The sequence below is a fragment of the Cavia porcellus genome, unplaced genomic scaffold, assembly GCF_034190915.1.
Source record: "Cavia porcellus strain 051 isolate PalLab524CR breed Dunkin Hartley unplaced genomic scaffold, mCavPor4.1 scaffold_28, whole genome shotgun sequence".
In the NCBI taxonomy this organism is placed as follows: Eukaryota; Metazoa; Chordata; class Mammalia; order Rodentia; family Caviidae; genus Cavia; species Cavia porcellus.
This window is the reverse complement of record NW_026947511.1, coordinates 51452739-51465916: the sequence shown is the minus strand read 5'-3', so window position 1 is coordinate 51465916 and position 13178 is coordinate 51452739. Positions and strand designations below refer to the sequence as shown.

General features: G+C 58.2%; 3 protein-coding genes across 8 annotated transcripts; 2 read left to right on the top strand and 1 right to left on the bottom strand.

Moving 5' to 3' along the window:
• The first annotated feature begins 1296 nt into the window (after positions 1–1296).
• Positions 1297–4406, top strand: Lta (lymphotoxin alpha). Of its 2 annotated transcripts, none has more exons than XM_063239239.1 (4): positions 1297–2686; positions 3048–3155; positions 3238–3331; positions 3541–4406. In XM_063239239.1, exons 2-4 carry the CDS (start codon positions 3057–3059, stop codon positions 3939–3941), a joined length of 594 nt encoding a protein of 197 aa, XP_063095309.1. In that variant the 5' UTR covers positions 1297–2686; positions 3048–3056; the 3' UTR covers positions 3942–4406. The 2 variants fall into 2 exon arrangements, with proteins under 2 accessions (XP_063095309.1, XP_003474031.1); XM_003473983.4 differs by having other exon boundaries at positions 1297–2787.
• Positions 4407–5496: 1090 nt separating this feature from the next.
• On the top strand, positions 5497–8051 carry Tnf (tumor necrosis factor). 2 transcript variants are annotated; one of them, XM_013156532.2, is made up of 4 exons: positions 5497–5827; positions 6307–6355; positions 6538–6585; positions 6843–8051. In XM_013156532.2, the coding sequence occupies exons 1-4, from the start codon at positions 5642–5644 to the stop codon at positions 7259–7261; spliced, it is 702 nt and encodes a 233-aa protein (XP_013011986.1). In that variant the 5' UTR covers positions 5497–5641; the 3' UTR covers positions 7262–8051.
• Positions 8052–10500: 2449 nt separating this feature from the next.
• Positions 10501–12055, bottom strand: Ltb (lymphotoxin beta). 4 transcript variants are annotated; one of them, XM_063239237.1, is made up of 4 exons: positions 11860–12055; positions 11488–11644; positions 11235–11306; positions 10501–11046 (listed from the first exon to the last, which is right to left on the bottom strand). In XM_063239237.1, exons 1-4 carry the CDS (start codon positions 12019–12021, stop codon positions 10604–10606), a joined length of 834 nt encoding a protein of 277 aa, XP_063095307.1. In that variant the 5' UTR covers positions 12022–12055; the 3' UTR covers positions 10501–10603. The 4 variants fall into 4 exon arrangements, with proteins under 4 accessions (XP_063095307.1, XP_005005545.1, XP_003474030.1 ...); XM_005005488.3 differs by having other exon boundaries at positions 11488–11536; XM_003473982.4 differs by having other exon boundaries at positions 11488–11533.
• Between the last annotated feature and the right edge of the window lie 1123 nt (positions 12056–13178).

Genomic DNA, 13178 nt, shown 5'->3' with positions numbered 1-13178 from the left:
CCCTTGCTGCCTGGTCACCTTGCTACACACCAGGTCATCGTTAGGCCCCGGGGTCTTTAGCCTGCTTTGTCTTGCTCGCTTGTTCTGAAACAGTCTCAATATCTAGCCTAGGCTGGCCTCAAACTTGTGGTCTTCCTGTCTTAGCCTCCCACGTGCTGGGATTTCAGACATGCACCACCAAGCCTGGCTTGGGTTTTCCTTTCTGAAATCCCCTCTGTTACATAAAAGCTTGATTAAATAAATCTGTATGCTTTTCTGTGGTTAACCTGCCCTTGTAGGACTGTGGGCATGCGACTCATGAGGGGTGAGGGGAACCATCCAGCCCTACAGCGTGAAAAGAGCTAATAGCTAAGAGTAGCAAAAGATGACAGGCAGACTTAGCAGAACTCAAATTAAGGAGAAAAGAGGATGAGGAGCCTGTGCACACGCGTCAGGGCCCCAAGGCCCGCAGGAACCTTGTGGCTGAGAACACAGCCCAGGGGGGAGGGCCAGACTTAGGTTCTGTCACCACCAGGCCCAGCCCCTCTACCGCCCTCCGTGAAACCGAGATAGCACAAGGGTATTATCTGAAGTAGCCGGCTGATAGTGTGGTATCTCCATCTTACAAAAAGTGAATAAAATCATGTTTACAAACTTTGCTTTTTTAAAACCTGTAACTTAAAAGTGAAAACCAATTTACGTACAAGACTGTTCATATCTCAAATATGGTGGCACACACTTGTGATCCCGGCACTCGGGAGGCTGAGGCAGGAGGATCACTTCAAACTCAGGGCCAGGCTGGGCTACGAAAGTGAATTCAAGGCCAGCCTGAATTCATAGTGAAAGTCTGTCTCAAAAAGACAAAAAGAAAGAAAGTTCATATCAATGTTTTTCATAAGCCAAATATTGAAAACCAAATGCCTATCATCAATACAAGAGAGCACCGAAGCATACTGATAGAAGAGAACATTATATTGCAATAAAAAGTTTCCCGACGCAGCCAACCATGGGGATGAATCACACAAATATGAGATTGATCAAAACAGTTAAACACAACCGAGTATATTCTGTCTGATTTCACTTAAATGAAACTGAAAAGCAGGAAGAGCTAACCCTTGTTGATAGAAGCTAGGCCATAGGTGGCTGCCGTGGAGGTGTGGACCGAGAGAGGCCCCCAGGAAACCCACTGGAGACCCGAAAGTGTGTGGAACTGGGTAACCACGCAGGGCCATGTAGAGATAACCATTTCCCCCAGCCACACACCCCGGCGGTGGGCACCTCAGTGACACTGTGTCGCACTGACTTTTCTCACTGCTGAGACAAAACACCTGACACCCAAAGTCAAGGGGAAAAGGTTTATTTAGCGCATTTTGCAGAGGTTTCGGCCCAGAATCATCTGGCTCCGAGGCAGGGAGGCGTGGCAGACAGGCACCTAAGGGGAGAAACGCTTCACCGCAGGCAGAGAAGGTGACAAAACAAGCAAGAGAGGAAGCTTGACTGTGTCCTTCTGCCCCTTCCATCCTGTCCCGGCTGCCCAGGGTGGGCCACCCACAGCCTCAGTCCCAGCGCCGGTGGGCCCAGCTCTGCACCGACTCAATCCCTGCATCACACACACTAGATCCAGCCGCCTCTGAAGAGGCCCCACCTATGACCGCATGAGGCTTCGGGGGACATCGAGACACAAGCCACAACACACATCAATAAAGGAGAAACATCTGGGGGCGCAGCTCAGTGGTGAGGTGTGCGCGTAACATGTGCAAGGCCCTGGCTCAATCCCCAGCAGCCGTGAGGTCGGAGGGGAGAGAAAGATGGTCCCGCGTGACTTTATTTTTATTTGTGTGATGTTGAGGACTGAACCCAGGGCCTCACACTTCCCAGGCAGGAGTGCAGCCGTGCAGCTTCCCCTCCAGCCCCTGGGGGAGTGTGTAGGCTCCGCAAAGGCAACTTCAAGGAGAGGCAGGGGCTGGCTGCTCCGCCCTGGGTCACTGCTCCAGCCCTCCTGTGTGGAATCCTGCAGCCTCCATCATGGGGAACTCTGGGGATGTGGGGTTCTGGCGGTCTGATCTGGTGGGTCATGGAGTGGACGCCATCCTTCAGGGATGGAATGAAACCTCTGTGTGCAGGAGTCACTCTGGAGAAGGGACACGCCACGCCAGGACAGCTTGCAGAGTCTGCAAGGACTGTGGCTGTGAAGCCCCGCCAGGGGCTATGAAGCGAGCTTCTTGATCTGAACACACCAGGATGAGCACAGCTTCAGCCATCTGGGACGGGCCGGGGATTGAGAGAAGGAACTGGGCAGACAGCAGCCTGCAACCCGCCAGGCGCGCAGAGGCGTTCTGCATGAGGGCTCTTCGGGGAACCGCACTCCCAGGCCGCGCAGTCCAGTGGCTGCCCCTGTGACTCCCAGAATTGCCTGTCCCTTCCCTGGAAGCCGCAGGCCTGACCTCACTCCCTGGCTGTCCTGGCCCACGGTTCCCCGACCCCACTCGCTTTCCCAGAACTCAGTTGCTGAGGCCCCGGCCTGCGGTTCTCTCCTAGGCCTCAGCCTTTCCTGCTTCGGCTGAACGGCAGCATCTTCTAAGCCCTGGGGGCTTCCCCAGGCCCCAGCCCGACCTAGAACCCGCCCGCCGCCTGCCACGCTGTCACTGCCGCTTCCTCTATAAAGGGACCTGAGCGTCCCTGTGGGCCCAGGGGCCCCGCACAGCAGGTGAGACTCTCCCGCCTGTCTCCCGGCGCTGGCACCTCTGTGCCACTCTGCGGCGTCCTGCCCCTCCGCCGGCCCGGCCGCCTGCCTCCGGCTGGGCCCAGGTGGGTTTGCTTTGGTTTGCTCCCGGCTGGACGGCCTCATCCGTCAGGCTGGGTCTCTCTGCCGCTGGCCACAGTCTGTGACCCTGCGCCATCCTCTCTGCTCCCTTCCTGGCTCTTCTCCTCCCGCCCACCCCTCACCTCGGTGTCGCTGCTGCTGTCTCGCTTGGCCCCTTCTCAGCTGTCGTGGCTGCACACCGCAGGCGGGTGGGAGGCCCGTCTTCCGCCGTGCGCCCCGCCCCGCTCACGTACTCTCCCTGCAGGCTCTCCCCATGTCATCACCTGGAGGCCTCTACCTCCCGAGGGTGCCTGGTGCCCCCCTCCTCTTCCTCCTGGGGCTGCTGCTGGCTCTGCAGTGGCCTGGGGCCCAGGTGAGGCAGCCGGACAGTGGGGGCTGCAGGGGTGGCCCAGCCGACCCGGCCCCTGGAGACTTCTCAACTCTCTCCTCCCCAGGGACTCCCCGGTGTCAGCCTGGCACCCTCAGCTGTCCAGACTGCCCGGAGACATTTGGGCTATGGCTCCCTCAAACCTGCTGCTCACCTCATCGGTAAATGTCCCAACTCTCCCCCTGTCCCCACCCGGGGACCCAAGTGTGCGCCCTTCCCAATGGCTCCTACCCCAGAGACAGGGACCGCCGCCTCCACCCTATTCTACCATCCCCTAGGAACTCAGCTGTCCAGGGCTGCTTCCTGGGAGTGGAGACCTCTGACCCTGACCCTTGACCCCACCCCACCTTCACCCTGTGGCTCTTCCTAGGAGACCCCAGATCGAAGAACTGGCTGCGCTGGAGAGCGAACTCGGACCAGGGCTTCCTCCTCAATGGCTTCTCTTTGAGCAACAATTCCCTCCTGGTCCCCGCCAGTGGCCTGTACTTTGTCTACTCGCAGGTGGTTTTCTCAGGGCACAGCTACTCGCCCAAACCGCTCTACCTGAGCCACGAGGTCCACGTCTTGACCTCCAGGTACTCCTTCCAACTGCCCCTGCTCAGCGCCCACAAGAACGTGGACCCGGGCCTGGAGGGTCACTGGATGCGCTCCATGTACCAGGGCGCCGTGTTCCTGCTCACGAAGGGAGACCAGCTGTCCACCCAAACAGAAGGCATCCCCTACCTCTTCGTCAGCCCCAGCAGCGTCTTCTTTGGGGCCTTTGCTCTGTAGAACTTGGAAAAATCCAAAAAGGGGAATCATTTTGGGTTTCAGGGCCCTCTCACCACTTTGCCCCATGCTGACCACTCCACACTGACCGCCTCTTCTTTGCCCACCTCAGCGGCCTCAAGTCTCCCCACCCAAGTCCCCTGGAGCTTTGACAGAGGAGCTCCAGCCCCACCCCTCAACACCTGGAGCCCTGAGCACCTCAGGCCTACAGGGCCTGGAGCTGCTGGGGAGCGGGGCAGGCCCCAGACACTGAGGCAGGCAGGAGGACTATTTATGAAGGGGACTTTAAGTTATTTATTTATGGAGCAGTGAGAGGGGCCTCAGAGACAGCACTTGAGAAGGCTGGCAGTGCCTAGAGAGCTGGGGTGGGTCTGGGCAGCTGAGGGGCTCTGGTGGCCTCCATCTCCCTGACACCCATGAGGAACCACCTACACCCTGGATGGAGCCCAATAAACCTTTCCTCTGAAATGCTGTCCACTTGTGTCTGTCTGGGGCGGGAGAGAATTTGCTGGATCTCTCGGGGAATAGGGCTGCAGGAAGACCAGGGGAGAAGGGGCCCGGCAGCCTGACTGCTGCAGGGGGACAGGGAGGCAAAGGGAAAATGGGGCTGGAACCCAGGCAGTGGGGGGCTGAGGCCTCTGGGAGGCTGTGAGTAGGGGGCTCCCGGGCAGTGCATCCCCATGGAGGAGCAGTATGAGGAGCCTCTGGAACCACTGGGTTTGGGACACAGAGGACAGCCGAGGATGTGTGGCCACGGAACAGGCCTCAACCCTTCATGAAAAAGCAGGCCCTCAGGGTTCCTTGGAAGCCAGACTGAAAGCAGCAGCTCGAGACCTGGGTCAGAATGAAAGGAGAAGGTGGCCCGTGGGGTCTGTGGATTCCCAGGGCTGATTTCACTCCCTCTGGGGCTGCCCCAGGCTTGTCCCCCACCCCTGGCCTTCTGGACTCCTGGTGTGTACAGCCAGTCTCAGCTGTCCCATGCCCAGCTCCTTCCCTAGGGACTCACCCTGTGGTATCCCCCTCAGAGACTCCACTTTCTGTTTTGTTTTTGGCTTTTTTGACACAGGGTTTCACTATGTAACCAAGAGTGGCTTGGAACACTCAAGGATCCTCCTGTCTCAGCCTCCCAAGTGTTTAGTGTCATGACTGGCTAAGACTCCCTTCCCATGCTACCTTTTGTCCTCCTGTGAATCCCTTGTGGAAATCAGAGGGAAACAGGTCTCCCAAACCAACAAACAACATGAGTGGCAGGAGGAACTGGGGTCCCACTGCTAGCACCCTACAATTACAGTGGCAACTGCCCAAGAAACTCCTCAGCATCCGGGCGAGGAGGTCAGGAGGATCCTGGATGCCTGGGTCTCCCCAACTTTCCAAACCCCCGCCCCCGTGTGGAGGAGAAACCGAGACAGAAGGTGCAGGACCCACGACCGCTTCCTGCTGATGAGCTCACGGGTTTCTCCACGGAGGAAGTTTTCCACTGGTTGAATGAGAGCTTCTCCCCGCCCTCCTCTGGCCGTGAGCTATAAAGGCAGCTGTCCCACAGCAGCCAGCAGAAGTTCCCTCCGAGAGGACACCAGGGACCAGCCGGGAGGGCAAGAAGCACCTCAGGGCCTGGAAATAAGCCCAGACAATCCAGACAGGCAGGTTTGGTCCCTCTCACACACACCACCCCAGACTCCAGAGGTCCCTCTGCAGAAGACGCCATGAGCACAGAAAGCATGATCCGGGACGTGGAGCTCGCAGAGGAGCAGCTCCCCAAGAAGGCAGGGGGCCCCCAGGGCTCCAGGCGGTGCTGGTGCCTCAGCCTCTTCTCCTTCCTGCTGGTGGCAGGGGCCACCACGCTCTTCTGCCTGCTGCACTTTGGGGTGATCGGCCCCCAGCGGGAAGAGGTGAGTCCCTGGCCCCCCGCGCTCTGACCTGGGGAGAAGGACAGTGAGGAGGGAGGGTCAGCCGAAGATGAGGAGACAGAAAGAGGTGTGGGGAGGTGGGGAAGAGAGAGGCAGGTGCGGTAGCCAACGCGCTGTCTGCATACCCAGTGAATGAATGGAGGAGTAAGAAGATAAACCCATCGAGAGATGCGGGAGAGATACAGCATGTGGCAGAGGGATGGGGAAGAAATAAACGATAAAGATGGCCAGACAGAGATGTGGGAGATAGAGATAAAGGGAGCTCAGGGGAACACAGATAAGAGAGGGCAAGAAAGGCTGCCGGCCCACTCAGAGCACTTCTGGGTTGTTAGTGAGAGAGACGCTGAATACACAGGTGCGCGGATGAATCAGTGGATGAATGGAGAGAGAACAGGGCCCGAGAGCTCAGGCGGGGAAAGCAGCTTCCATGATGCTAACAACTTTCTCCTTCTCCCCAGCAGTTCTCCAGTGGCCCCCCCTTCAGACCCCTGGCCCAGACGCTCACACTCAGTAAGTTTCTCCAGCATCTCTCTCCTGTTTCTGGGTGGGACTGGCATGGCTGGTTCTGGCATGGAAGCAGCGGGGGAAATTTAAAGAGTTTTGGGTTTCAGGGAAGAAGCCATGGAAGTCCAAGCAGACATTTTCTGGGATGTTCAAGGATCTCAACTTTTTCTCTCCTCTCTTCTCCACAGGATCAGCTTCTCAAAACGATAATGACAAGCCGGTGGCTCATGTTGTGGGTAAGTTGTCTGAGCAGGGGCTTTGGGACACAGAGGGAGAGGATGTGGGGCTGCTCTGGGCCGAGAGCTGATGGGCCTTGGAGATGGCGTGAGGGATGTGTGGGGAGGGGAGAGGAAAGGGGGTGCTTCAGGGCTGCAACTAAATGGGATGTGGGAAGACAGAAGAAACCGGAACTGGAAGTGGTGGGCAGGACTTGAGGGCCAGGATGTGGATAGGAACCAGCAGGGTCACACTGACTCACTTCTCCCTCCCCCAGCAAACCAGCAAGCAGAGGAGGAGCTGCAGTGGCTCAGCAAGCGTGCTAACGCCCTCCTGGCCAATGGCATGGGCCTGAGCGACAACCAGCTGGTGGTGCCTTCGGATGGGCTGTACCTCATCTACTCCCAGGTCCTCTTCAAGGGCCAAGGCTGCCCCTCCTACCTGCTTCTCACCCATACCGTCAGCCGCTTGGCCGTCTCCTACCCGGAAAAGGTCAACCTTCTCTCTGCCATCAAGAGTCCCTGCCAGAAGGAGACCCCAGAAGGGGCTGAGCGCAAGCCCTGGTATGAACCCATCTACCTGGGAGGCGTCTTCCAGCTGCAGAAGGGTGACCGGCTCAGCGCTGAGGTCAACCTGCCTCAGTACCTTGACTTTGCCGATTCCGGGCAGATCTACTTTGGGGTCATTGCCCTGTGAGAAGGACGGACGTCTCTCCATCCCTTCTCCTTCCCCCACCAGTTCCTTGTGCCACTCAGTCCTTCCGGTTGGGTCCCCTCACCTTCTCCTGGTTCAGAAAGGGAATTAGGGGTCAAGGCCAAAACCTGAGCTTAAAACTTGAAACAATACCATTGCTCAGGAACTCAGGGTGCAGGGATGCCTGGTGTAGACCGTGGGGTGCTCACTAACCACGTCAAGAACTAACTGGGCTTCCAGAACTCACTGGGGCTCACAGTTTGGATCCCTGAATTCAACTTGGTGCATCTGGAATGTGAGGATCAGGAAGGTTCTCAACACCCCCTGGGAAGACCTCACCTAGAACTTGACCAGTGAACCGCAGGCCTTCCTCTCTTCAAATGCTTCCAGAACCTTCCCTGAGCTATAGAGCCCAACCCTCCCTCCCCACAGGGCCAAGCCCCTCTATTTATGGTTGCATTTGTATTTATTATTTATTTATTATTTATTTATTTACTGATGATTGTATTTATTTGGAAGGTTAGAGTGTCCAGGGCCCATCAGAGGAACAGTCCGGGGTCAGACATGTTTTCTGTGAAAACAGAATGAAATGCAGACTGTTCCCACCTGGCCTCTCGGCCTCTGAACCTTCTTTTGCTTTTTAAAAAACATACTATTTATCTAATCCAGTATCTTAATAATCTGATTTGGTGACCAACTGTCGCTGCATCGCTGAAACTCTGCTCCCCAGGGGAGTTGTCTGTAATCGTCCTACTGGTCAGTGGCGAGAAATAAAGACTGCTTAGAAAAGAAACATGTTCTCTTGCATGGACTTCATCTGTACCTGCCTCTCCCTGGGGGTGGCCAGCCACACACTGAAGACCTCTGTGGGCTTTAGATCTCTGGCTTCCGGGTGATGCTCTGGCTAGGCAGGCCCTCATTCTGCTGGAGCCCAGGGGTCCCGTCTATCACAGTCCACCAGGAAACAGGAGCCAGACCTAATTACCTTTCCCTCAGGGCCTGGGAAGTTCCCACTCTGGGAATTCCAAATCCCTGCTGGGAAAGTACTGCTATTGTGCCTTGAGAGCGCCGGGAGGAACCACATTCTCAGGTGCCTGAATCAGAGCCAAGGAACTTCCAGAGACTCAGGTGTCTGGGCTCAGATCCCTGGATCCCAGCCCACCCCGCCCAGCCCCGTCGGAACTATGCAGCTGAACCAGTCAACCTCAACTGCCAAGGGAGGCAAGATGCCCACCACACAGGGGCCTGGGTGAAGAGGAGCCCAGGCTCCATCAGAGTCCAGCTTGGTGCCTGTTAGGTGCTCAGTGAATTCTGTCTACTTCCTTATCCTGCAGCCAGCTGGCTCTCTCCCATCCTCTCCGGGTAAACATCAAGAGACAAACAAAAATTTAAAAACACCAAGAATAGGAGTTGGGGGTTTAGCTCAGTGGAAGAGCATTTAACATACAGAACACCCTGGGTTCCATCCCGCAGCACTGCAAAAACAAAACCCAAAAAACCTCAAGGGGTAAGATGTGGGTGAATGACCCAGTTATTATCTTGATGTCTTGATTGTTTTAGAGTTGGATAAGGGGAGAGATATGAGCTAGGAGACTGGAAAGAGAAAAGCATCCTTGATAAAGAAAAAATTACTAAAAGGCAAATGCAAAGCCCTGGGGTTAATCCTCAGCAGCACGTACACACACACACACACACACACACACACACCCCACAGCCCCATGGTTCTGGGGTACTTGATAGAACATCATAAAGACTTTATTCCAGGTGATGCTCACTGGCACAGGGACAACGCAGTTGGGAACTGAGACTGGGCTCTTAGGGAACTGATAGTCAAGGAAGGGTGGGGGTCAGGTGATGGAAATGACTAAGAGGAGAGAAGAAACAGGGGTGAGGGGACCCTGGCTAAGACAGGGCGCTTGCTGAGACATCAGGGGTGATCAGCCGCCACCTGGTGCAGGGTGTAAGCTGAGGAAGTACACCTGACATTGGAGGTGATGGGATTTCAAGGGAGGGGTCTTTGTAGAATTGACTTCTCAGGCTTGTTTGCTAAAACTCGATTTTACAAGGAAGTGCACAGATAGAAACAGAAGACCCAGAAGCCCAGCTAAGGTTTGGTCAAGCAGAAATTCACTGCAACCCGCCTACCCCACGGGACAGATCCTCTGGACACAAAGTCAAAGAGGAGACCCTGGGCTGCTGGTGCACACCTGTCACCCCAGCAGTTAGGAGGACAAGAGGGTCACCAAGACAAAAGAAAGAAACAGGCAAGACAAACACGGAGCCAGAAAGGAGCCCCAAAGAAAGGAAGCCCCAGGCAGCATGGTGGCTCAGGCCTGTAATCCCAACACTAGGGAACTGGAGGCTGACGTGGGAGGATCATTGCAAGTACAAGACCAGCCTGGGCTACACAAAGTGAGCTCAAGGCCAGCCTGAACTGCATAGTGAGACCCTGTCTCAAAAGACAAAAAAAGGGGCTGGGGATTTAGCTCAGTGGCCTAAGCACCCGCCTTGCAAGCAGGGGATCGTGAGTTTGATCCCCGGTACAGATAAAAAGGAAAAAGAAAGAAAAAGAAGTCCTATGGGGCACAGAAGTCAAACTTCTCTGTGTGGTGGGTTGCCGGGCAGGGGAAAACCAACCGTGTGGTATGCTGCCAAGATGGGGTGACCCATTGCGGTGACCTAGATAGGGCCTCAGGTCCCCCTCTGCTTCCTCCAGCCTGGGCTGAAAGTGGGTCATAGTGTGGGGCAAGTCCTGCCACTCACAGTTGCCTGCTCTGTGGAAGGAGGCCGGTGAGCAGGAATGCAGGGTGAGGACTTTCCATCCCTCCACCCCTGCGGCCTGTTTCCCCCACCCTGCCTGTGTCTGCAGAGCCCACACGCTGCCATCTCCTCCAGTGCCCCTCTAAACCCTGCGAGGATTCCAAGAGAGCTGCCTGTGGTTAGGGGTACCACTCTCAGGCATCAGCCAGGGGACAGTTGCTGGACCAGCCAGCACCACACTGGAGGCTCCACTGTGCCAATCTGAGCTTCGACTTCCCTAGGATGACCCAGCTAGCTAGCGGCGGGACAGGACTGGGGGAGAGGGGAGGTGCAGATCTGGAGGTGGGGACTGTGGCCCCGAGGCGCCTCGGGCCAGATTTGCAAGGGAGGGCTGAGCCGGGCAACCACCACCTCTGGGAGCAGAGGCTTTTGAGGGTCACCAATGCCTTCGTGCACCAGGAACAAATAGGAGACCACCGAACTAGAGCCAAGCACGCCCCAGGAGGCCAGTCTTTATTCTCATGAGGCTCGGGAGCAACTTCCAGACTGCGCCCCGCGGCTCCCACTGCTCAGGCTCGCAGCGCCTCAGCCCAGCATCACGGCCCCGAAGAAGGTCTTGCCGCGCCGATAGTCCACCAGGTCCGGGTGGCTGATGTTCACGTACACCCTCTCGCCGCGCCGCAGCCGCACCAGCCCGCCGAAGCCCACGCTCGTGAACCAGAGCGGCGCGGCTGCGCGCCCCGCCGCCGGCCTCACGGTCTCGGCGCCCTCCAGCAGCGGTTCGGCCGCGCCAGGCCCGTAGGCGCCGCCCGCGCGCAGCAGCGCCGAGCGCAGCGTGAGCGGCAGCCCCGGGCCGGGCGGGCCGGCGGGGAGCGCGCGGCCGCGGAAGCCCACGTGGCAGTAGAGGAAGTAGAGCCCGTCCCGCGGCAGCGCCAGCCCGCGCGCGCCCGAGAACTGCGCGCCGCTGCGCAGGAACGCCTCCTCCTTGTGCGCCTCCCAGCCGAGCCCGCGCCCCTGCGTCCAGGCGCCTGCGGAGACAGCGGGAGGGGCTCAGGCGCGGCCGGGGCGCCCCCTGGGGGCGAGGGGCAGGGAGGGAGCGCTCGTCTAGGGCTGCGGCTGGGGGAGCCCTGGGTTTCGGGGTCTGGGGATCTCGCCGTGGGCTGCAGGCCCGGCCTCTGGCCTGCAAATGCGAATCCCGTCTGCCCAGGGTTATTACCTATGAGGTGGGCAGCCGGGAGCACGGGGCTGGAGTCTGCGTCCGGCGCCTCCTCCTGCCGCTCCTGGAACCCTGCAGCCCGAGAAGAGTTCGTGCGTGGGGGAGGGCAGCCACCCACGAGTGCGCCCTGCCCCTCCCGGGACGGAGTCCAGGATTGGGGAGCCTGGATTTCTGCAGGCGGAGGGTATGGGGTTGCAGCGGGAGCTGGGGTCGCTGGGAGGACGGAGAGCAGACGGGGCGACGTCGTTCTTACCCAGTCCTCTCTGGGCCTGTGCTCCTGGGCCAGGGGTCTCCGTTACCTGCTGGGAGGAGGGAGGGTCACTGCTCCCAGAGCTCAGCTTCAGCTGATGCCACTCCCGCCCCTCCCAGCGCGGACCTAAGCCCCGGGCTCGGCGGTGAGACACATCTCCCTGGAAGGGCGCGCAAACGAAGCAAGAGACAGAGGCTGGTGTCAGGGAAGAGCAGACAGCCAGCCGGGAAGCGGGTTGGAAGCACCGGGACACCGCGGGGAGACTGACGTTCCTTCCACCGGGTACAGCCCGCCAGCTGAGCCAGGGAGACTGAAGGCACAGGAATCAGGAGCGTTGCCGGGACCCGGCCCTCGGGGCCCGCTGCAGCCACTCACCGGTCCTCCCTGTTCCTGCGGCACCAAGGCCAGCACTGCCAGGACGGTGACGGGCACCGCCAGCAGCAGGGTCACCAGCGCTGTGGCTCCTGCTACCGCCAGCAGGAGGCAGCCCCTCCCCCGGGGCCTCCGGTCCCGGCCCTGCAGCCCCAGGTCCCCCATGCAGACTCTGAAGCAGGGCCAGGGTGAGGGGCTTTCATACCTCAGGGTTGGGGCCACCTCCTCCCCGTAGACCCACACACCTGGGTGGGACTTTCCGCACCCCCTTCCTGCACCCTTCACCCGGCTTCCTGTTTACCCAGAGCTAGGTTCGGGCAGCTGGATGCCTGGGTTCTCTGAACCGGGGAAGCAGTTGGGGTAGAGGCACATGTGCAGGGTAGGAGCTGGAGGGGCCTTACAGGCCCGCAGTCAGTGGGCAGTGAGACAGGCCAAGGCAGTTTGCAGACGGCTGGGCAGTGGGACTGGCTGTGTGTGTTTGTTCGTTTTTGTTTGTTGCCTTTTTGAGACAGAGTCTCAATGTACAGTTAGGGCTGGCTTTGGGCTTGCTTTTTAGCCCAGGCTGGTCTCAAACTTGCACCGACCCTCCTGCCTCTGCCTCAGCCTCCAGAGTGCTGGAAATACAGGAGTGGGCCACCACACCCGGCTTGAGGCTGGCTGTTTCCGATGATAGGGCTCCGATGTGGGCTTCTTCTGTGGTGACTAGGGGCGTGGTGACATAGCCCTGAGGTTAAGGGCCCATGTAGGAGGACTACAGCTGGGGTCTTGAGGGAGAGGCCCCGTGTCAGCACTCTTAGCAGCCTCTTCCCTTTTCCTAGCTCATCTCAGAGCCCTGAGGGAAAAGGCAGAGTAGCTGAGGAAGGAGGGAAGCGGGGAGCTCTTGCTGCAGAGCCTGGAGGCACAGCCCACCCTCAGAGAGCCTCAGCCTAGGAGCCCATCTATGGGTCAGTGTTTGCTGAGTGCCTAGGAGCAGCAGAACAAAGAATGACTAAGCAAAACAACACATCGAGCATCAAATGAACATTAGAGGTAGGCAGCGTGGGAGGACTGCGCTACGGGCCCAGGCACGTGCAGGTGGTCCCAGACCCCCCTTCCTGGCGACCACTCTGGGTAGTAATGATAATAACACAGCTAACAGGCAAATAGCACGGGACACGTGATGAGCACTGATCAATATACTTCCTCTGTAATAATCATCTTAATCCTGACAAAAGTCCTAGGAGGAAACTGAGGCACAGAGGCATAAAGAACTCTGGGGCTCAGGCTTGGTGTTCCGGAGGCTGAGGTGGGAACTCCCTGGAGCTCAGGCATCAGAGCCTGGG